General features: G+C 28.9%; 3 protein-coding genes across 3 annotated transcripts; 2 read left to right on the top strand and 1 right to left on the bottom strand.

Moving 5' to 3' along the window:
* The first annotated feature begins 2,566 nt into the window (after nt 1-2,566).
* On the top strand, nt 2,567-4,447 carry CYP718 (cytochrome P450, family 718). Its single transcript, XM_016308559.3, has 3 exons — nt 2,567-3,527; nt 3,659-3,846; nt 4,151-4,447. Exons 1-3 carry the CDS (start codon nt 2,567-2,569, stop codon nt 4,445-4,447), a joined length of 1,446 nt encoding a protein of 481 aa, XP_016164045.1.
* Nucleotides 4,448-17,459: 13,012 nt separating this feature from the next.
* On the top strand, nt 17,460-19,472 carry LOC107609900 (uncharacterized). Its single transcript, XM_016311957.3, has 4 exons — nt 17,460-17,674; nt 17,760-18,619; nt 18,738-18,837; nt 19,230-19,472. The coding sequence occupies exons 1-3, from the start codon at nt 17,569-17,571 to the stop codon at nt 18,825-18,827; spliced, it is 1,056 nt and encodes a 351-aa protein (XP_016167443.1). The 5' UTR covers nt 17,460-17,568; the 3' UTR covers nt 18,828-18,837; nt 19,230-19,472.
* Nucleotides 19,473-20,272: 800 nt separating this feature from the next.
* On the bottom strand, nt 20,273-21,991 carry LOC107609410 (peroxisomal and mitochondrial division factor 2). Its single transcript, XM_016311378.3, has 2 exons — nt 21,777-21,991; nt 20,273-21,526 (listed from the first exon to the last, which is right to left on the bottom strand). Exon 2 carries the CDS (start codon nt 21,506-21,508, stop codon nt 20,612-20,614), a length of 897 nt encoding a protein of 298 aa, XP_016166864.1. The 5' UTR covers nt 21,509-21,526; nt 21,777-21,991; the 3' UTR covers nt 20,273-20,611.
* Between the last annotated feature and the right edge of the window lie 2,413 nt (nt 21,992-24,404).

A 24,404-nucleotide genomic window follows, 5' to 3' on the forward strand; every position in this document is an offset into this window, starting at 1 on the left:
CACACCACCTTGAGTATTCACAATAGTTATAACTCCATCATACATGTATTTAATTACACAAATATATGCGATCTTTATTCTTTTTTTTTTTTTCTAAAACCTTCCATAAGACCTCCTTTAGCTTAAACCCTATCATATGCTTTTTTTTTCAAATCAATAAACACCATATGTAGATCCTTTTTATTATTATTATATCTTTTCATCATCCTTTTTAATAGTTAATCAATTTAAAATAATATAATATAAAAAATTATTTTTTAAAAATATATTTCATACATAAATATATTATTTTATTATGTTAACTTCAATCTTAGTTGAATTTTAATTGAATTTTTAAATATCTAATTTTATTGGTCGGTGAGTTCAATTTTTATAACCTTATTTTTTGTGTATGGTTGTAATATTATTACTTGTAAAACAACAACTGTATACAATCCATTCCCAGCTTGCTTTCGCTTCATTATTTGACATGCACCATAATAATAATAATAATAACAACGGTTAATGAACCTTAAATTTCTATGCAAAATAATATCCACAAGAAGCTATATAGATTATAGATCCACAGAATCCAGTTTCATAAGTCATATATATGACTATGATTCTTTGGATATTTCCCAATTCTATTGTCTGAAAACAACTTGTGCAAAAATGTTCCAACCATATTAGGTTTTAGGCGGTTGCAAATAACATTATCTATGTCCCTAAACGGTTGTATTAGCCTACCCTTTGAAAAAAAATTATATATAGTTAACAAAAGACGGTGACACGGTGATACTAACACCATTAATGTCTCATATCTCAATGTTGCTGCCATAATTAGCAATCATATATGGCTCCAAGGTCTCACAAAATAATAATACTTAACCAGATTTGTAGGGATTTTTGGATAATTTAGAACACCTTCTAACGTTGACCTAAATCAAGAGATTAATGTTTTTTTTTTTAATGAATTTCTCAGGTACATGATGATGATTACGTGTCATTCTTTTAAGGTTAGGGAAATATTCAAAAGTCTTGCTCAGACTTTTCAGGACTTATAATTTTGTTTTACCATGAATGTAATGTGGATCCTGTTTCAATTTGAAGAAGAGGAAGAAATTTACTATTTTCTTATTATTCATCATTTTTGTATGTGTAATCCTGGTTTTTTTTTTTCAAATTTAGAACATTAAAAGTTGGCTGTAAATCTGTAATTCAGTTTTGTTGGATAAATTTTTTCTTAAAAATGTTATTGTTAAAAAAAATCTGTCATCAAATTATTTATTACGTATTTATGTATAAATATAATTCTTATTTATCTTATTATGTTATATTTTAACATATATTTTATACGAATAACTAATTTAATAATTAATTTTTTGTGTAAACGACTAAACGTACCATAAGTGAATTTTATTTATGGAATTACTATTGGCTCAAATAATCCTACTTTGTAATCTCATCCATAAATACATCTCTTTGATTAAAAATGGGTCCAATTCAATAGTGGTGTACTTGTAATCTGACTTAGGATTTGTTTGGGTATCATTAAATTATTAAAAAAATAATAAAAAAATTTTATTTTTAATTTTTAGTATATTTGACAAAATTTTAATAATAAAAATAAAAATATTTTAAAAATTAAAAATATTTTTCTTAAAGTTATAATTTATATTTGTTTTTTTAAAAAATCTTTTATATTTTACTTTTAAAAAAATATTTTTAACATAATAAATAAACAAAAAAAATTTATATTATTATATCTAAATATAATTGTTAAACAAAAAAATTATTTTTACATAAAATATCTAAACATAAAATTATTTTTATTTTTGTAAATTTTTTTTAAAAAATCACTTAAAAAATATCTTTTCGTAAAAGCTTATCAAACAAACTCATACACTACAAAAAAATTAATACACATATAATTATTTTTAATTTATTTTAAAAAATATAGAGACACAACAACATATAAAAATTAATACAAAATTATATATTAAAAAATATAAAAGAAATTAAACTAGAAAACAGCATGAACTGCCTGTTTCTCTGTATGTCGTGTCTCAACTAGTAAAAGCAATGCAGCTTATGGATAATGTATAAATGTTTTCCTTTCAAGAATATAATGCTGCATAGTATTTATTTTATTATATTATATATCACAAAGATATGGTGCTATAGCTGCTAGTATTCTTGTGTTGTAGTCAAGTTGACCAGATCACAGTGTTATCATACGTTATTTTTTTTAATAGTTTAATATTAATAATAATTAATTATAATAAGAGTACGTAAAGAGTACATAAATTTTTTTTATTTTTTTTATTTTTTATTACTTCTTATTTATTACTTCTTATATATTCTTATTATAATTAATTACTATCAATATTAAACTAATAAAAAAATATTCTAAGTAACACATAGGCTTCTTAATTTATATAACAATTTTATTAGAAAGGAAGTGACTTTAAAATAAATTAACATTATTATACATTGACTTCATCCACCACAGTTTTCTATATATATGTTCAAAAATTAGTATCCAAATCACACAACAAAAGTACACAAATCATTCAGACAAAAAACAATGTCTGTGGACATGATCTATGATGTTCTATTATTGATCCTGTTACCAATCCTTCTTGTGATAGTCTCGTTCAATTTCTTGCGACACAAGCAAGGTTGCAAAAGAGAAAAGAAGCGGCTTCCACCAGGGGACATGAAGTTCCCGTTGATTGGTGAGACAATGGAGTTCTTCAATGCTCAGAGGAGGAATCAATTGTTCGAGAAATTCGTCCAGCCGCGAGTTCTAAAGTACGGAAAGATCTTCAAAACAAGAATAATGGGGTCTCCAACCGTGGTTGTGAATGGTTCTGAAGCAAACAAATTCTTTCTAACCAATGAGTTTAAGTTGGTGAAGAGTTCTTGGCCTTCTTCTTCTGTTCAGCTCATGGGAACTGATTCAATTATGGAGAAAGACGGCGAAAGGCATCGATTCCTTCGCGCCTTGATTGGAACTAGCCTTAGCTATGCAGGACTAGAAAATCTAGTTCCAAAACTATGCAACCATGTTAGATTCTTCTTGGAATCTAAATGGCAGGGTCATGGAAACACAATTAGTCTTTACCGGTCCACCAAAATCCTAACTTTTAGCATAGTTTTCGAGTGCTTGTTGGGAATTAAAGTGGAACAGGGGATGCTAGAGACATTTGAGAGAGTTCTAGAAGGGGTGTTTTCGCCGGCAATTATGTTCCCTGGCTCAAGGTTTTCAAGGGCGAAGAAGGCAAGGATGGAGATAGAAAAGGCTCTTACCAAAGCAGTTAGAGAGAAAAGAAAGGAGATGGAAGAGAATTTGCAGAATGAGAAAGATGGAATGCTTCTTTCAAAATTGGTCAATGGATTGATGCATGGTGAGATTAACGAGAAAGAGGTCATTGATAATGTGGTGTTGTTGGTTTTTGCAGCTCATGATACAACTTCTTTTGCCATTGCTATGACTTTCAGGATGCTTGCAGAGCATCCTGAATGCTATAGAAAGTTACTTCAAGGTAACAATGATAGCTGACGTAGTTTTTTTCGTTACATTAAAAAATTAATATATCTAAACAGATAATTAGATAAACTGTATTTTTAAATTTATTTTTTAAATTTTATTCAACGAATTGTTATTTTTATGCAGAACATGTCGATATAGCGAACAACAAAAGAAGAGAGGAAAATTTATCGATAAACGATGTAAAGAAGATGAAGTATACATGGCAAGTTGCTAGAGAAAGCATGAGATTGTTCCCTCCTATTTTTGGCTCTTTTAGGAAAACAATTACTGATATTGAATATGAGGGATATACCATACCTAAAGGATGGAAGGTGAATTTTATAATAATATTTGCTTCTTATATATTTGTATGTATGGATTTAATTTCTAAAATTATTAACCTAATTATTCACTAAATCACAGTTGAAAATTGTTCAAAATGGCTAGATATATTAGTCATCGCAGTCCAACTAGACTAAAATACATCCTAAACAACCACTCAATATAAAGAATCTAGTTAATTTGATACAATTTAAGTCTGACCAATATAATTAAATAATATATTTATGATTAATTTTTTTATATATAGTTTTCAATTTATCAATTAAATGTGAAGTATTTTATGGCTTATTTTAGGTGCTATGGACAACGTATGGGACACATTACAATGAAGAGTATTTTAAGGAGGCTCAAAGTTTCAAGCCAAGTAGGTTTGATGAAGAAATACCACAATATGCATTTGTTCCATTTGGAGGAGGACCAAGAGTGTGTGCGGGGTATCAATTAGCAAAGATCAATATACTAATTCTTGTGCATTATGTTGTGACAAAATATGAGTGGTTCTTACTTCATCCACAGGAACCAATCATCATGGATCCTCTTCCATCCCCATCCCTTGGAATGCCAATTAGAATTTTTCCCAAGCAAAATTAAAACATTGTATTTGTATTAAATTATTATTGTATCCTTTAATTTACACACATCAGCAATAAGAGAATTATGTATTAAATTAAAAGTTGTCTTGCCATCGTGTGATGTCCTTAAAATGAGGAGCAAGCACATGTTATTAATTAGTTGGACGTATATGATATATATGCATGGCTCAATTAAATTTTTATTAGATTCAATTTCTAAATGCAAGTTATTAAGCGGAAAATATAAATGATGGGCATGATTAAAATCACTTTGTTTTAACTTTTATGAGTTTATAACTTCCATTTTTGTTTATTAATATATACAATATTCAAATTACTAAAAAAATATTACCAAAAAAATATCATACTTTTTTTTGTTCCTTCTGAATCTCCTCTTAATTATTATTTTTGTGAGTATTATTAACATTTATTTCATTCCCACTTCAAAATGTCATATTCTTCCCAAATACATAGAGAAAAATAAAGTTAAAAGAAATGTATATTGTAGACATTAAAAATTGTATATTAGCATTTTAAATGAAAAATAATAGCTTAAATATATTTTTAGTTTCAATAAAATATTTAATTTATTATTTATTTGGAACTTATAATTTTTTCTTCTCATTTTGGTTCAGTAAAATTTAAGAATAGATACCCTTTTTATTCTTACATGTTATTTATTAGAAGGGCTTATGGTGCAAGCTAAAATGTTGACATGACAGGATATATATATACTACATCAACATTTAACATGATAGGCAAATATTTAACAAAACAAGCTAACAACTACAACTAAAATAAACAACTTTTAAATTATATTAAACTAAAATTAAAATGAAAATTTCTAGGAACTAATAAAATAAAAAAAAAACAAATAATTTTAATTTGTAGTAAACAAAAACTTATTTAAGAGTTTATTTTTATTTTTAGTAACTGAAAAAAGAATGTGACTTTTGTATTATGATATTTTTATGCTTTAGAAGTTATCAGATTCAGGTTTAAATTTTAATTAGATGGTTGTAATTATTTAATGTCGCACTAAGTAGTATTACATAAATCAATTATAATAAGCTCATTAATCCGTTTAAATAAATATTGGGAATTCATTAGTTAGTAACAGAAAGAAAAAAAATTAGTACTACATAAAGATAGTAAAAGAATTAAAATTAATGATGTTATAATCATTCATTATTATTCTCATTTAATTATATAAAAGGAGTACATAGAGGACTGAGAAAGTCACATGGCCTTTCCCAATTTGTGAATAAATTAGCCCTAAACGCTTTTGTTTCACTAGATAACTCATCATTAATAATTTATAAATTAAGTCTCCACCTTCCTCATCGCTTAACGCTTATCACTATCAAATATCAAAACACAAATGAGAAGAAAAACACATGCATTATTCATAATAATAGTTAAGGTCATAGTATAAATATATAATAAAACAAACCTTCGAGAAGCATGCATGGTTATGATCATTAATCTTCTCACAAGTATAATAAGAACCAAAAATAATCCACACTATTAAAAATGCATGTGTTATATACTATTATAAAAGATATTTGGTATAGAATAAAATTTAATAATATAATAATAGTAAAAAGAGTTATTATTCTTGTAAATGAGTTATACTTTAAATAGCACAGTCTCCTCACACTCAATTAAGAGGTTACGGTTTCGAGTTTCTCTATTTTTGGTAAAAAAAAAAGAGAGTTATTATTCTTTATATAATAGAATTTAAATTTTTTTACATATATTTATATTATTTGTATTCTTTATTTAATTCAGAGTTTTTTTTTTACATTTTTTTCTTAAAATTAATTTTAACATTTATAATCATATAAAAATACTTTAATATTATTTATGATAATATTATTTTTTTCTAATTTTATTTAGTTGTTTTTTTATTCTTTTTTAATTAATTTTTACCTCTATTATTATATAAAAATACTTTAATATATTTTAAATTCACATAACAAAATTGTTAGTACAATTAACTTATATTATTTTATGTCATATTTTTTAATGATATAAAACATAAAAATATAACTTACTGTCACATAAATACTTAATAAAATAAATTAATTAACAAAATATTTAAAAATATATAATTTTATATTTTATTAGATATAAAACCATAAATAAATTATGAAAAAATTATAAAAACTGAGATAATTCTTTTATTTGACAAGTATTTATTAATTTTTTAAATTAAAAGTCAATGAGTTATAACTCAAATGACATAGTCTCTCCATATTTAATTAAGAGATTGCGGGTTCGAGTCTCCTTTTATCTATTATCAAATATATAGCATTATATTTGATTATACAATATTTTAATTTTGGACCCCTCCATTCTTAAATTCCTGAGCATTTAGTCTGGAATGTAAAGCACCCTAGGTTGTTAAAATGGCCTAATATAATTATTCCACAATAATTGGTATATTGTATATATACTTTTTTTTTTTACCGAAGATATGGAGACTCGAACCCGCAACCTCTTAATTGAGTATGGGGAGACTATACCATTTGAGCTATTGTTTCTTAACATATTGTATATATACTTAATTAGATCAACATATTGAAAGTATAATAAAAACCAATATGTGATTGTTCATGCATGTAATGATGTAAAATAAAAATAGCATATCTAGACAAGTTCCTATATATCTTTTATTTTAGTTAATTAATTTAATTGTGGGTTCCAGGTATATATATATATAGAAAAACAACCATTTGTACCCATGAACTTTACGAACGCTGACAAAAGTACCCATTAAAAAAGAAAACTAACATTGTATCCATCAAAGATGGATTCCGTACGACAAAAGTAGCCAAATCCTAAATTTATGTTGACCTTTTAATAAAATTCCAGAATTACCCCCACCATTATCTTCAACCCCTCCTCTATTCTTTTCCAAATCTCAAATACCTCCATTGCCTAAAAACCCTAATCTCAATACCTAAAAACTCCAAATTATCATTTTCCTAACCTTAGTCTCAATACCCCCTTTCAACAAATTTCAACCCTCTCTTTATTCTTTTCATCAATTTTACCACTTCCTTCACCAACACGTGTTGATGGTGTATTGAGTTTGTGCTTCCACCACTGTCGCCGGCGGAGCCTTCTCCTCCTCCTGCTGTAACTTCTGGCTGAGAGCAGTTTTGGAAGAGGTAGTCTCCCGATGAGTTGGCACCGTAATCATGATGATGATTGGCGAAGGAGTATCCACCGATGAAGTTCTCGAGCTTGGGTTGTTGGTGATGGTGGTGGTGATTGTTGTCGACATTATTATTGTTGTTGCATGAAGTTTCCAATAGCAGGTTTTGGTTGATGTAGTTGTTCTCCTTCCAATATACGATGATAAAGGAAAATTAAAAAAAAAAGAGTAATTTGTAATAATAATAGAGAAATTAAAAGAGAAAAGAAATTATTAAACCTTGATGAGTAGAAAGGTGATGATGATTGTTGAAGGGTTCTTGATAGATGGAAAAAGGAGGGAGGTTGAGAGTAGTAGCGGCATGAGTGGAAGGAGTGAGATCGAAGCAGTTTCCATCATCAGCAGCAGTTACATCATCTTGTGCAGTGGGATTGAATAGCCCAAAACGAGTTTGATGATGATGAGTAGTAGTAGTGTGTTGTTCTTGAGGGGAGAGAGAGAAACCCCAGCAAGTTCATTGAAGCCATATAAGAAGAAGAAGAAAGGTTAAATTGCTGAATAAAGAGAGAGCTGAAATTATTGAAAGGGGTATTGAGATTAGGGTTAGAAAAATGATAATTTGGGATTTTTAGGTATTGAGATTAGGGTTTTTAGGCAATGGAGGTATTTGAGATTTGGGAAAGAAGAGAAGAGGGGTTGAAGATAATGGTGGGGGTAATTTTGGAATTTTATTAAAAAGTCAACATAAATTTAGGATTTGGCTACTTTTGTCGTACGGAATCCATCTTTGATGGATACAACGTTAGTTTTCTTCTTTAATGGATACAAATAGTTGTTTTTTTCTTTATTATTATTATTATTGTTATTTGTTATTGTTATTGTTATTAAACTGAACATATTTTTTTCATTATTTTTTTCTTTTTAAATTTAAAAATTTCATCTAAATACTAATTAGGGGTGTAATCGGTTTGGTTTGGTTCGGTTTTGGACCGAAAACCAACCGAACCGACCTGATCGGTTGAACGCTAATATCAACCATTCGGTTGGCTGCTTTCTGGACAACCGAATCGAACCGAACCGAACCGAACCAATAGCGGTTTGGTTCGGTCGGTTTTTTCGGTTTTTTTATACCTAATAAACAGAATTTAAAATATCATAAAATAAAGTTTAAAACCTTCAATAAACCAGAATAACAAGAGTATATCACATCCAAATCCAGTACAAATTCAACTTAATTAAATATAAAACAAAGGCAATTAAAAATGTCTAGCAAAACAACAAAAATAAACACACTTTAAACCACAACAGTCACTTTAAAACAAATAAAAACCAAACAGCCAATCAACCACCATGCTTAATCTGAATCCACACCAGATTCATTCTCATCTTCTCTGGTTGGTGCAATTTCTACAAAAATAAAACAAGAAAATCAATATAGATTATAAATATAATCAACAGAATTTAAATTCATTAACAGCTCTAACAGTCCACCAAAACAAGCATCATTAACAGCTCTAACAGTCCACCAAAACAAGCATCATTTAATACTCAAACAGCCAATTCTATTTTATATATACCTTGTTATGTATATGACATTATTATTACAGAAAATTACTCTACACAAATTACTCTAATGATTCAGCCATTGCACAAAATCTTCACATTAAAATCTTCACATTCAGCCTTGTTATATATACCTTGGTTCCTTATCATATTTTCTTGGAATTGAAGTTCATAGAACAGATTCTATGCAGTTTGTCCCAAACAAAATATATAATAGACCTTCTATCAAAATTGGGAATGAGTGAAGCTAAAACAATGCCTATCTCAATGATTTCATCCCTAAAATTACTATCAACTGCCACTTTTAGCCAGTTCATGCATAGTCCACTAAAGCTGAATTCTAAAGCTTGACAGCTGGTGAAGCAGAGATCACATGGGTTTAGAATCTACTTCAAAAATTAAACATCAAACATCATATTACCTCACAAGCAATGTATTCAATGAATGTCTCTATTTTTCATCCACGAAAAAAATTAAAATAAAAAAATAAAGCGATGCATTATCCTGTGAGTTCTTGATGCAGCCAATACAAACAGAATTTCTAGCTACAGAATTTCTAAAAAACATAACCACAAAGGCACAAACAAAATTTCTCAAAATCATAACCACAAACAGAATTTGTAAAAACAATTGTTCAGGTTAAATCAAGCACAATATCACTAAACAGAATCTCTAAAAATAATTGTTCAGAATTTCTAACCTCCGAAGAAGGCATTGTGGAGTTGCTTTCTGCAGGAGATGGCTTGGTGACAGGAGTGCTGCTCGGCGCTCGAGTTGGACTGCGACGGCCACTGGAGTGAGTGGAGTCTTGCTTGGCGACTGGACTGCTACTCGGTGACAGGACTGCTTCTCGGTGAATGGATTGCTCCTCGGCGACGGCGACCCAACGAGGCAGCGACGGCGACCCAGCGAGGCAGCGACGGCGACCCAGCGACGGCGACCCTGCGAGGCGACCCTGCGACGGCGATGACTGAAGACAAGAAGAGAGGAAGAGAAGCTAGGGTTCTCCTTCAGGGTCTCCTTCTCTCGAGCATGGTGGAATCGAAGGTGGAAGTGTGGAACCGTGGAAGAGAAGAACAGAGGAAGAAAGCTAGGGCTCCGGATTCGCCTCGCGTAAAAGAGAGGAAGAAGGCTAGGGCTGTGTGTTAAGTTGCCCTTTTATACCTAGGTTAAAGGGTAACTTAGTAAAAACACACCATTGAACCCTCCTTTTTCGGTTCGGTCCGGTTCGGTTCGGTTTCTGCCGAGTCAACCGAAAACCGAACCGAACCGATCGGTTTATTTCGAAAAAAATAAAAAAAAACCGATTTTTTCGGTTTTCTAATCAGTTGTTGTAAAATTTGGTTCGGTTCTGCGATAATTTTCGGTTCGGTTCGGTAATTTACACCCCTAATACTAATTAATTAAATAGATACATTTTTTTGTGCCATTTTTTTCTTTATGAAATTAAACTGCCGACAAGGTAAGAATTAGTTGTAATATATTTCTGATGGGTCTCTAGCTAATAGCTATGTTTATTTGATGTGGGTCTGAGGAGGATTGGAGACTTCACAAAAATTGTGTTTTTCATGTTTATTTTGACTATTTGCACTGCAATAAATCAGCAATAATAATACATGAACATGTATGTATGAGTTTGATGCCTCTCTTTCCTTTTTTTTTTCATTTTTTCTTTTTTTGGTTACATTAAAACTATTAAAGGATGGTATCAATTTTTATTTAAAAAAAAAATGAGAACGTCAACTAAATTTAATTAGAAATTAAACAAAGAAAAAATTAACCCAATTTGATGTTAAATGAATATAAAATGATCAACTCACTCATTTACATAAATAAATTTTAAATATTTTATTGTATATTGTATATGTAATGTAATAATTTATTAAAAATAAAAAAAAATAGAGTTTAATTCTGTAATTATTTTTGAGTGGTCAACTTATTTGTCTATTTAAATAAGTATTTGAGAATTTAAATTCTGCTTTAGACATCTAACAATTCATATATTAGTTAAGTTGAAAAATATCATACCAAACACAAAAAATACGGATGTACGTAGGCAGCATTGATATAAAAAGACTGTTGATTTATAAATGAATTATCATAACATTAATGTTATTTGAAAGTGACAAAGTAATCAGTATTTGAGCGTGATATAAGTTAAGAAGGTCTCACCAGCTGGACACCATTATTATTCACTAAATACTTGACAGCATTGCACGTTATTATTAATTAAAAAAAATCATATTTACACACTAAAATTAATTACTAAATTTAATCATTATATATATATATATATATATATATATATATATATTATTTTTAATATATATTCTATGACTAATTTTAATAGTTATTTTTTGGGTAAAGTATATTTTTTGTCCCTAAAGTTTAATAAAAGTTTTAAAAATATTCTTAAGTTTTATTTTGTTTCAATTTTGTTCTAAAAGTTTTCGATTTGCATCAAATATATCCTCGACGGCTAAATTTTCAAAAAAATTTAAGACCAATCTAACAATAATGCATGAAAATTATGCTTGATTTGCTTATATTGAGGGTTGTTCTTATGAAATTGTTGTTGAATTGGTCTTAAATTTTTTTAAAAATTAGCCGTTAGGGGTATATTTGATGCAAATCGAAAACTTTTGGGACAAAATTAAAACAAAATAAAATTTAGGAGTATTTTTAAAACTTTTATAAAACTTTAAAGACAAAAAATATACTTTACTCTTATTTTTTATATATACCTAACAAAATTATTATTAATAACTCTTTTTGTCTATCTCTTTCTTTCTATTTGTATACACCAGCACCCTATTTTTGTACACTTGTTTTTATTTGTATAGTGATATTTTTATGATCAATTCAATTAGGTATTTGTATTCTTTAAAAATAGTACGATATTCAATTTTTTATTATAATAATTTTTAAAAAATTAAAATAAACATATCTAAAAATTATGAATAAATTTAATATTTTTTTAAAATTAAATACACATTTAAAATACAAACTAAATAAAACTGAAATTTAAATTTTTGTTTCAGATTTAAAATATTTAATTATTAATATATTATAATTTAAATACATATCTAAAAATTAAATTATTCAAAATTTAAAATTTTGATTTTAAAATTCTAAAATAAACTTTAAACCATCTAATTATTCTATTTAGGCAATTTCTTATTTTGTTTGTTTTGTTTTTTTTGTTTAATTTATTTCAGTCACAAAAAAAAAACCATCTAATTATTAACTAAATTCGTACAAATTAAAACACTCAAAAAAGCAGAGAAATCACGTTTTTTCCCACATTGAAAATTCAGAGGCGCACATCGAAATTTCATAGAAGTCATCTTCCGCCGCCATTCATTTGCGCCACCTTCCTCTTCCGTGCTCATCCTCGACGCTGCCTTCCTCCTTCTCGGCGCTCATTCACAACGCCACATTCCCCTTCGTCAACACTCATCTTCGTCGCCGTCTTCCTCCTCGTCGTCGTCGTTCGTCTACGCCGAAAACTTACCTAAGGTTTGGATGGGTCTCTGACACTATTACTTTTTTTATTATTCTGTATAATTTTTTTTTGAAATAAAAAATCGAATAAAGTGGCCTGAAGAGATTTTCATATATACTGCAATAATGTTAAATTATTTTTGCATGTGCAATTTCTGGATTTTGGAAGTATTTCAAAAATATTTTATGTATAATTTCATAATTTTAGATGGGTTACAATTATTTTTTAATGTTTAAACTTAAATTTTAGATTTATGATTTTGGATGTGTTTCAAAAATATTTTCTGTATAATTTCATAATTTTAGATGTGTTACAATTATTTTTTAATGTTTAAATTTAAATTTTAGATTTATGATTTTGGATGTGTTTTAAAAATATTTTTTATATAACTTAATAATTTTAGATGTGTTACAATTGAAAAAGAAACTACAATTGAAAATATTTTAGTTTGTGTATATAATTATATTCGACCATTCATTACTAGAACGTCATAAAATAGATCCTGCATTTTATCAAAGGTACAATAAGGGATTAATTTTTTTCTAAATGCACTAACTTTGAATTCTTTTTTTTTTTTTTTCTGCAGATACAAATTGAAATATTGTAGCAGAATAGAAGAAAGAAGAAAATCAAATCATGTTACAGAGAGAGAAAGAACGTAAAAAAAGGAAATAATAACTAACTATAAAATGGGTAGAAACTTAGAGAAATTTTAGTTTTTAAAATTTAAATTAATCTTAATTATAAATGTATCCTAAAAAATAGGAATATATTTTAATTAAAAAATAATTAAATAATATTAAAAATTGACTAAAGACTGAATTTTGTTGTATAAGTAGCATTTTCCTTTTATGATCAACCAAGAGTGTGATATTAGTGCCAAGAAGCAATAGCTCAAATGGCATAGTCTTCATACTCAATTAAGAGGTTACGAGTTTCAGTCTCCATATCTTCGGTTAAAAAAAAAAAAAGTGTGATATTAGTGGCGAGAAAAATTAGGAGTACGATTAAATAGAGGAATATAATAAAATACTAAAAAAATATTAAAAATAGAGATATCAATGTCTCTTTAAAAATGTACATAGTATATTTTAGTGATATTATTATGTACATTTATTATTATTTTTTTCAATATAATCATATATTTAAATCATACTATATTATTTATGTATTTCGTCTCTATAAATACGAAGGAAAAACGAGCTAGAGAAAAAGAACATTAAACTAAAGAAAAGATTAAAGATGTTAATTAAACCTTCTCTTATTTATATTTGCATATATATAATTATTTGGTACAAGCTAGAACTAACATTGAATCCGATACCAAATGAGAGATTCACAAATTAAATCAGAAGCTTAGTCCCACATTTTCAAAAATATTAATATAGAATAATAATTTTGATCATTCCCCTTACTTGCCTTTAACACAATGATTATTCAATAATTCTCCTTTCTTGTCTTGAATTGAACCCCTTTCATGACATTTTTCACTTTTTGTGGCCTCAATAGTACAATTTTTTTTATTTATATTTTAATGTGCGATCATGATTTATTTCATTGATCTATTTAAAGTTGAGATGTTGAGTTTGTGAGAACAAAAAACTATAGAAAGAAAATAATTTCGGAGAAACAGAAATAATGTTCTATATATATACTAATGACATTAAAATGTATATATAAATCACTTAAAAAGGCTTTAAAAATTAAATTTTCGAAAACTAAATGAACCATTGAATTGGTAGAAGTAAAAATTCAAAAATTTAAAAGTTCAATTGAGGTTTAATCGAGATTAACATAATAAAAATAATATATTTATGTATAAAATATATTATTTTGAAAAAGTAAATTTTTCTTCTTTATTACTTTAAATTGATTAACCGCAAAAAACTGCAACAGTTTGACAGAATAATTAATTCTTTGATTGAGTTTTTTAATTTTTTGACTCATTTGTGGATAACTAATTTTTTATTTGAATTTAACTGATTTAATGATTAATTTTTAATTAATTTGGTTGAATCAATTGATCGATTCGACCAGATTCTAGTAACAAAACATAGCAAGAGACAAAAAAAAAAAAGCCAAAAAGAATATTTATTGCTTCTCTCTTGCGTAGAAAACACACTTGACACTTTGATAGTTGACAATAAAAATAATAATAAAGGAGAATTGAATAATTTGTTTATCATTGAAATAGTTAGTGGCTATTCAAATTTCAAATTCAAAGTTCAAACCCATGCATGCTCACGTACATACACAAACAAATAAGCATGTCCGTGCAAAAAAAAAAAAAACTAATAAGCATGCAAATAATTATTTATATATATTAGTACCTGCAATTTGCTCCTAATACATGGCTGAAACTATTGAGCTTTGAGGATGGCACCGACATATATATAAAGTTCATGTAATTTTTACCACATACATTATTCATTAATATAACTGAAAATATGCATGCATTATGCCTCCTCCATGCCATTGTGACCAAAAAAGGGAATCTTGGTCTTCCTAAAAACCTACACCAAATTCAACCTCCCTATCCCTACCTATATATAATATAATAAAAAAAAAAACAATTTTTCAAGTTTAATTAATTTTGTGAAGTGTGTCATTCCATCAAGTAATGTTACGTAAATAAAAATTAATAGTTTTAAACTTAAACTTACTATTATGTTGAGATAGAGAAAACCCTTTATTTCCTATTTGATGAGTTTTAGTTAAATGTTTATATATAACTCTTTTTCTATAAATTATACAAAAAGTTGGTTTTCTAGTAGAACCATTATTTTGATCCTGATGTTTCATAAATCTTAAAATGTTGCTTTTTTGGCGATGGGTTATAACTTATAAATAAGGGGAAATGCTACTTATACAACACAAATAAGTCTTTAGTTAGCTTTTAATATTATTTAATTATTTTTTTAGAAAAATATATCCCTAATTTTTAAATATATATTTATAATTAAACTTAATTTAAATTTTAAAAATTTAAATTTCAGTTATTGTTTCATTTCTTCTTTTACGTTAATTCATATAAAAAATACGGTTTCTTTTTCTTTCTTTTATGTTATGGTATAAATAAGAGTTATGCTGTTATTTCGAAATAGTTTTTCCGAGAATCTCTCCAACAAAAACCACTCAAATTTCGAAAATCTGACTATCATCAGAAGATTCCGTCAAACAATAACAAAGATGCAGATAACTGCCACAGAAAAACTCAATAAATACAAGTGACTCATTCAGTCAAACATACGTAATTCATTCCAGATTCCTCTGAATAATCTAATACTCTTACTTATTTGAGTGATGGAGTTCCTTTGCAGGTAACCGACGCTGCCGCTCTTACAAGAAGACAACGTCGTTCCTTCCCCTTGATTCAAAGAAAGCGAGGTCGAACACCAGCAAAACAAGCTATACCTTGGAACAGTTATACACGCAGGAACAATATGTAATGTACATTTTCATCATAAATTTAGCTATAATATTCACTTTTTATTCGGCTCAATTCTGCAACAAAGAAATTTCGTATAAATAATATATAAAATTATTATAACTATGAAACACAATTCATTGAATTATTATATTTGCTTGTCAAATATATTTCGAATATTGTGTCTCTTATGTCTAACTGTATCTCAATAAACAAAATCTTTTCAAACATATTTATACACATCTAAATATTATCACGAGTCAGCATGTCTAACATTATTCTTAACTTATATTTTTAAAATGAGTTTCGAAATATATATATTATTTTTATTAAAATAAAAAATTATTTTAAATACTTTATATAATTAAAAAATATTTAAAATATTTGATAATATTAGCTTGTAGTTTAGTATTAATAAAATATCAAAAATAAAATAAAATCTTTTAAAAAAATATTTTATATTTGATATATATATATATATATATATATATATATATATATATATATATATATATATATATATATATATATATATATATATATATATATCATGTTTTTCTACCTTACAAAATATGAAATTAGTATGTTCAAATATTTTTTTTCGGTCGAATGGAGTGCACAATCAAAGCCTAAGCTGCATATTCAAGTGTTTTTTTTTTATTTTTTATTTTTGTCTTTGCACCAACATCTTCAAGTATTTTGTGTTCTTATTCGTGTCCATTCTTGGTAGCATTACAGTAAACTAAAAAATTTATTTAACAACATCACATCTTTACTCTTTTCCTTTTGGGCCCATACAGCTTGTTTATTTGGGTCAGACTGAGAATCATCATTGCCAGTTTGGTACTTGCCTTTTGTTTTAAAATAATAATTCTGGTTTTCTATGTGGGCTTCTTGGGTTTGTGAATACTAGTGAAAAAAAATAAATATCTACACTTTGAAAAAAAACAATTCCTATCTTTTGTTTTTGAGTGAATATCCTATCCGATCCCTGAGAATTATCTCGAAAGGACAAAGAGATCCCCAAGAAAAAACACCAAATTCGGCCCCTGATATTTTTTTGACTGATTAGTCCCTGTGAAAAAAAACAACATTGAATTTTTTTTTGCACAGGAGCCTCATTGTCCTTTTGAGGTAATTGTCAGGGACCAGAGTGAGATTTTTTTTTGTCAAAACCTCGTTGTCGAGGTAATTGTCGGGGGCTATTTTGGATTTTTCTCTTTGTTTTTTTGAGTGGTAATGATTGTTGTGAACTTTAGACATTAGCTGTAAAGCCGTAAAGGCATAACCTCACTTCCCTCCACACCCAATTTCAATTTGAAACCACATCACATTTACATATAAATACATACATATACACATATTTATGTAAACATACACAAACATTGAAAGCAACAACACCATTCATTTTATTCATAGTTTGTCTAACCACCAATCCAATTTCTCCTTTGAAGATTGAATCAAACCATCTACCATTCAGCCATGCCTACTGCTACTTCAAGAAGAAAAAAGCCTAACAAGTTCAAGAAAAACTCAACTTTGACCAAAACCAACCACCATTCTTCTCCTACTGTTCAACCATTCCAAGGTATGCATGCATGTTTCTTATCTCTCTTTATCATCTCATCATCAACCATTTCCATTCTATATGCTTTTGTTATTTCTTGCTTTAGGCTCTTGTAAGGAAGAAGAGCAAGGTTATTTGGAACCCTTTGTGGTAGTTGAACACAACAGTTCATATCTTAATAGCACAATGGAAGTATATCTCAATGGGGATTTGAAGGAGGTAGAGACTCATCAAAATGTGGAAGAAACTTGGACTAAAGAAGAAAATGAGGAAGTGGTTGTTGTTTCTGTTGAAGTTGCTGCTGCTGATGATGATGATGGTGGTGAAAGTGACATCAAAGATGAACAAGAAATAGTACTAAAAGAGGAGAATTCAGAAGATGTTTCTGATGAATGTTTTGAGCATGTTGTGTCTTCTTCACCTAATGATGAATTCAATGGTGCAACAAAAGAGGCTCAATTTGATGACAACAACAATGAATTGACCTCAGAAACTGTAGAATTGGAATTGGAACTGAAAGAAGAACAAGGGGAAGCTTTTGAGTACATCAATGATCCATCTTCGTTTTCTGAGAATGATGATTCAAGAGAGCCTGAAGAAGAAGTAGTTGAAACAGTTATTAAGGATGTGAAGGTTCTTGAAGAGGAGGAAGAGAATGTTATGCATTCAAATGTTACAGAATATGTGTTTTCTTTAGAGAAAACAGATGAGAATGATAACAAGGTTTCTCCACCAGTTCCAATTTCAACTCCAACTAAACAAGAAGAAGAAGAAGAAGAAGAAGAAGAAGAAGAAGAAGAAGAAGAAGAAGAAGAAACAGCAAAGGGAAATGAGAGATCTTTGGTTCCACCCTATGAAAGTTCTAAGGAGGAGTCTTTTCAACCATTGCCAAATGTTCTTAATGCTGAAACCACCACTGTCACTGTGCAAAGGGAGATTCAAGTGCCTAGTAGCACTCAAAATCAGGTATTTAACTTCATATTTAAACGATTTCGTGCAAAGATTCTTGCTGCAATTTGAAATTTATGTCTGCACTTTGGTTAGAGTTTATGTAATGATATTGTTCTTTATTTTTGTTTGAAAGGGCATTGTCTCTGTAGCTCCAAGGCAGTACACTTCTTGGAGCAGTTGCTGTGGAATCTTTGAGGTTCTAAGGGGTGGTGGTGATAGATGATTGATCCAAGGTGAGAAAATCATAGTTAATGTTATGTTATCATAATTGGCTGACAAATTATGCAGATAGTTCTATATTTGGATCTTTTAACTATTACCATTTTTTTGGTCTGTTTGAGTAGAGTCCCATTGTCTATGCAGATTATATATCCATTTTCCTTTCTAATTTTGAAGCTAGATTTTGCTTTAAAGGGTTTTCTATATTGTAGTTAGTGATACCAATTACTTAACTAGATTGATGAGTAAGAAATAGGAATGTTTCATGCTTAGTGTAATCATTAATGTGATTAATAATTTCCAAGGTTTCATACTAAACAAGGTTAAAAGTTCAAACAGAGCTCTTCTTGTAACATTATTTTGGAACCATTTTCTAATCAGAAAATTTGATTTTTGAATGTTGTAGGGGGGAACTTCTTAGAAGGTTGAAACCTGAGGGTTCGCTCAATCATTGACTGTCATAGTACCTTCCAAAGACCAAAGGAGACTAAACCAAAATCAGTTGTGTGTATACCAAGTTCTCAGACATTGTATCTGTTTGCTTTAATTGCTTGCCTCCAGCGTGGTTACATTCCATTGTTTCATTTCAAAGACCAAAAATATATAGACTATGCAGTATACATTTCAGGTGTTTGTACTGAATTTCCGAGTGGCAATTATCACCAGAAAATTGCACCTTTTCTTTTTCCCTCTATGATGTGAAAATTGCTTTACAATTACTACATTAATATATGTGGCAGCATCAAAAGCAGATATGATATGAGGCAGCACATTCTATGTTTTAAGGCACATGATCTGCGAATTTTCCCGTCATTAAATAGTTAAATTTGTCCTAAAAAATTACTCGTTTTTTAAATTAGTTTCTGAAAATTTTTTTAATCAAAATCGTTATTAAAATATTTTAAACTAATCACATCAATTCTTCCATCATTAACAACGTAAAAGTTTGCTAATATAACACGTTAAATGACATCAGAGACCGTAGCACACAATTAGCATTCTTAATTAGCTGCTAACATGATAAATTTATAAAATTAGATCAAACTAACCCTAAATTGGAAGAGATTTGATCTAATTTTATGAATTTATCATATTACTAGCCAATTAAAACTATTAAGTATATATTATGATGTCTCTTAATATGTCATATTAACAAATTCCTATGCTATCAACATCGAAAATGACAGAAAAACTAGTGTAATCAACTTAATATATTTGAAAGTCAAATTTGATTAAAAGAATCTTTTCATAACCAATTTAGAGAATTTTCACTTACGAAGTTGACGTTTTATTCATATCACTATGGAATAGACTTTCAAAGAGGATCGATTTTAGAAACTTGTGACATTGGCAAGAGAAACTTGTGAAATATCTAAACAAAAATGACATAACTACCAAGAGAAACAAAAAAAAATAAAACGTAATCTCAACTCAACTCTGCCATTGACATTAGATCCAAACTTCAAAATGAACTATATTAGACTCATAATCAGTACAAAAAGACAAAACCTAGCATCTGCATTTAACAGAGCATTGCTCAACACACAATTCTGTTTTAATTCCTCAGAAAAAAGTGCTAACAACCAACAAGTATTCCAACTTTTCAACAAGAAATCAAAATTCACAGGCTTGATAAACATTAAGCCATATAAGAAACCATCATCGTCATTATTTTCATGGATCAACCAAAATTGAAACACATTTTTTTTTGTAAACATAAACCCTAGTAACATAAAACCTAACCTCTAGAACCCTCCCGCATCATTCAAATTCTAATCCTTTTTCTTCTCACCTACGTTTTCCATAGAAGACACAGATCACAGCAGCAGCTGCAACAACAGTAGAACCAGCTGCCACCATAGGCCACTGAACATTCAAACCCTTCACCCCTTTCCCATCCCTAGCAATAACCCCATTTCCTTTCACTCCACCATTCACAGTATCAACCTTCTGGTTCAGTCCTCTGATCACATTCTCAGCCACCCCTGCTTCTTCCTTCAACCGAGCAACAAACAATTCCAAGCTCTTTTCTCTCTCCTCAGACTTCTTCAGTGCCTCCTGCAAGCTCAGTTTCTCCTTAACCCACTCCTCCATATCCGAGCTCTTCGACTTTGCAAAGTTCTCCACTTCCTTAATCTTCTGCCCTAATTCCAAAACCTCCTTTTCCTTCTCTTGAATCTTCTCCCTCAACTCCTCCTCAACCCTAGTCCACTTGTTCCTCTCATCAATATCTTTTTTCTCCAGAGCCCCAATTTTCTTCTCCAAATCCCTAATTTTCTCTTCACTCTCAGATTTGTCCTTCTTCAGCAATTCCACCTTGGATTCGTTCTCCGATAGCAGCTTCCTGAGCTCAGCGGCCTCAGCCGCCAACTCCTCGGCGGCGCTAATATCCGATATGGTGTCATGTTGGAGCCTCGCCAACTCTGTCTCCAGCTCCGCCGCCCTCGCGGCGATCGCACTTGCGACCTTAGTTGCATCGCGCGACTGCTCCAACTCCTTCTCCATCGCGAGAACCTTCTCTCTCATCTCATCGCCGTCGCTGCGGAGTCCTTCGTTCTCCATCACGAGCTTCTTGATCTGCTCCTTCCTCTCCGCGCTCTCGCTTGCAAGCTCATCCCTCTCCCTCTCCAAAGCCTCGATCCTCGACCGTTCATCGACACCATTCGAGAAGTTATCTTCCGCCATCGTTTCAACGCTCTAACTCTGCAGAAACAAAAATTGAAGAAGTAAAAAGAAGAGAATCTAAATCAACATCGCAAAGCAGAACAAATTGAAAATACGACGGTGCTGTTTGGCCACCGAGAAAATTTAAAAATGAGCAAAAGCATTGAAGTAAAGTAACTTGAAGTTATTGATAAAAGAAAAATCAAGAAACGATCGAAGATTTTTGTTTTCAAAAATTTTCTGAGCAAGCAAACAGCGGAACTGAGAATTGTTGAAGATGGAGTAGAACCTTGGAGTGTGCGGTAAGAAGAGATTGGGGAACGAATTTTCCGGGAAAAATGGGAATGATTTTCCAGGAAAGCGACAAAAAAGAGTGCAGAGTGTAAGAGTGCGGTTTAGGGTTTGGGGTGGTTAGTGAGTGAGTGTGTGTGTTTCAAAATATCTTCGCTTTATCCTTTTCACTTTTCAAAAAAAAAAAAAAAAAGTTCCTGCAAAAATTGAAATGGAAAGGGAAACAATGAATAGAATCTGATAAAAGGGGAAGAGGATTATCACGAATAATTTATTTTTATTTATGTATTGGAAGAGTAATTTTTTATTTTTAATAATATATAAAAAAATTAAAAAACTAATATTTTTATTAAAATTTGGTTAGTACTTAGTTAATAAAAAAAATGAGTAATTTTTTATTATTATATAAAATTTTACATACATCATTAAAAATATTATTGATATCTAATTAATGGGTATAAATTACAAAATCTGCTGAACTAGCACACCTCATAATACATTGTTGATGTTTGTTTAAACTTTGGCAACTATTATGGGGTCAAAGATCTCATAAATAGTAATATTTTGGGTTTTTTTTTCATTTGACTAAAAATAATGAAATTAATTTGATTGAATTATTTATAATTTCTTTTTCAAGTGAGAGCATAATAAATGAAATAATGAACGGCTGATATATTAGAATGAAATGCTCCATTGAATGTGGGGTTAATGTCATGTACAGCTCTTCATACATGTTACTCTTTTTCAGTGCTTCAATTCGATTTCGCTTCTTTTTTTTTTTTTCTTTTCTCTTTTTCAAATTAAGCGCTCAATATTAAAAGTGAAGAATTACAAAACTGCACAAGAGAAAAAGTGGAATTCATAATAAAAATAACATCCAAATAACATTTAAATTTCAATTTATAGAGATTTTACTTATTAACCAATCATACTAAAAAATTTTATTCTGTGTTTTATTAATTATTAAACTTTATTTTTTTAGTTTTTTTTTTTTTTGCCTAGATGAGTAATCATATTGAATAGTTGCACCCTTGACATCTTTTAGAAAAAATAAAAATTTATTCGTAGATATTTTTGTCTAAAATTAATAACTAAAATATATTAGATAATTTGATTAAATTAATTTTTATTTTTAGAGAATCATGCATCCACGTATTGGATTTGGACGAATATTGAGCCCTTTTACTCATCATTTTTGTCAATATTTTCTGGGTTATTAAAATTGTTTTTGGTCAATGGTCACATCAAATAATTAGTATTCAAATTTTTTTTTTTGCACATTAGTATTCAATTCAGTGTGGGAACTATCATATCAAGTGTGTGGACTTTTGGCCCAAAGAAGGAAGGCCTCAACTCATTCTTTAACAATCATTTTCGTTTATGATTTCTTGTTGACCCTAAGCGAAAAAAAAAGGAAAGAAAAATTTTGATTAGGTGGTTAACCCCTCTGACCAGAGCAGAAAAATTAAGTGGTTGACCTATGAATAAACATATTAATAATTTAAAATACATTTACAACAACTTTTTATGTTGGTTATTCATTAACGGTAAGTGTAAAAATAATTTTACAAATATATTTAATTACGTAATATTACGTAAATAAAAATAATTATTTTTTATATTAATTGTGAGAATAATTAAAAAAAAAATAGATGTAATTGTACGACCGTGTAAAATTAAACTTTCGTTGTTGTTGTTGGAGTAGTAGTAGTATACATGGTGATTATAATGAGTAATAAAGTTAATTAATCAGTGATTATTTATGACATAGCCTACGTACCTTTGCAGATTGATTAGATGGTTAACAAGTCAAGAAACTAGAGAGAGGAATTCATGACTTCATGCTGTTTCGGTTGTATAAAAGGCTTTTTTTTATAAATTATATTTTTTTCAAAAATTAGTGTTAAGGAGTTAATAAATTTTGTATTTTATTATTAATTAATTATTATTAATATTTTTAATAATGTGAAATTTTATTTAATAGTGTAAGATTATTTACTGATCAAATTTTAATAAAAATACTGACTTCTTAAATTTTCTCTTATTTTATGTTATACGCTTAGCTTCTTCTGAATTTTAGATTGTTTTTTTCTTAAAACTCAATCTAACGAATAACTTTTTTAAACTAATCATGGTTGTCCATGACGTAATGAATTCTCCCTCAGTAATAAATTTTTGCAAAAAACACTAATTTCATAAATAAGTATATAATTATATTAAGTATATATTAAAATTAATAATTAATATAAAATATATATTAAAATATAAAATATATATTAAAAATAAATTAAATTACACAAATATACAGTGATTAATTTTGATAAGATGGTGGTAGTAGGGGTGGCAATATGTACCCTATCCGCGGGTACTAAATCTGACCCCACCCGGTAGGATTGCCAACCCGATCCGCAGCGGGTAGGGTAGGGTACGGGTAGGGTTTTCGTGTCGGCCGGGTAGGGTGCAGGTTGAGCATCAACCCTACCCGACTAACCCGCACCCTATATATGTATATATTATATACTTATATAAAAATATATTTTAAGTGGATGTTGAACTAAAGACTTCTCATTAAATACAAAAGATCCTTAGTCATTAAAAGAAGATCATTAATTGATAATTTAAAAAA

The sequence above is a fragment of the Arachis ipaensis genome, chromosome B7 (assembly GCF_059453495.1).
Source record: "Arachis ipaensis isolate K30076 ecotype BB chromosome B7, ASM5945349v1, whole genome shotgun sequence".
Classification (NCBI taxonomy): domain Eukaryota; kingdom Viridiplantae; phylum Streptophyta; class Magnoliopsida; order Fabales; family Fabaceae; genus Arachis; species Arachis ipaensis.

Coding starts and splice junctions, on each gene's coding strand:
- LOC107609900 (XM_016311957.3), top strand. CDS start 17,569: ATGCCTACTGCTACTTCAAGAAGAAAAAAGCCTAACAAGTTCAAGAAA. Junction 17,675..17,759: donor TACTGTTCAACCATTCCAAG/GTATGCATGCAT, acceptor TTCTTGCTTTAG/GCTCTTGTAAGGAAGAAGAG. Junction 18,620..18,737: donor CTAGTAGCACTCAAAATCAG/GTATTTAACTTC, acceptor TTTGTTTGAAAG/GGCATTGTCTCTGTAGCTCC.
- CYP718 (XM_016308559.3), top strand. CDS start 2,567: ATGTCTGTGGACATGATCTATGATGTTCTATTATTGATCCTGTTACCA. Junction 3,528..3,658: donor CTATAGAAAGTTACTTCAAG/GTAACAATGATA, acceptor ATTTTTATGCAG/AACATGTCGATATAGCGAAC. Junction 3,847..4,150: donor CCATACCTAAAGGATGGAAG/GTGAATTTTATA, acceptor GGCTTATTTTAG/GTGCTATGGACAACGTATGG.
- LOC107609410 (XM_016311378.3), bottom strand. CDS start 21,508: ATGGCGGAAGATAACTTCTCGAATGGTGTCGATGAACGGTCGAGGATC.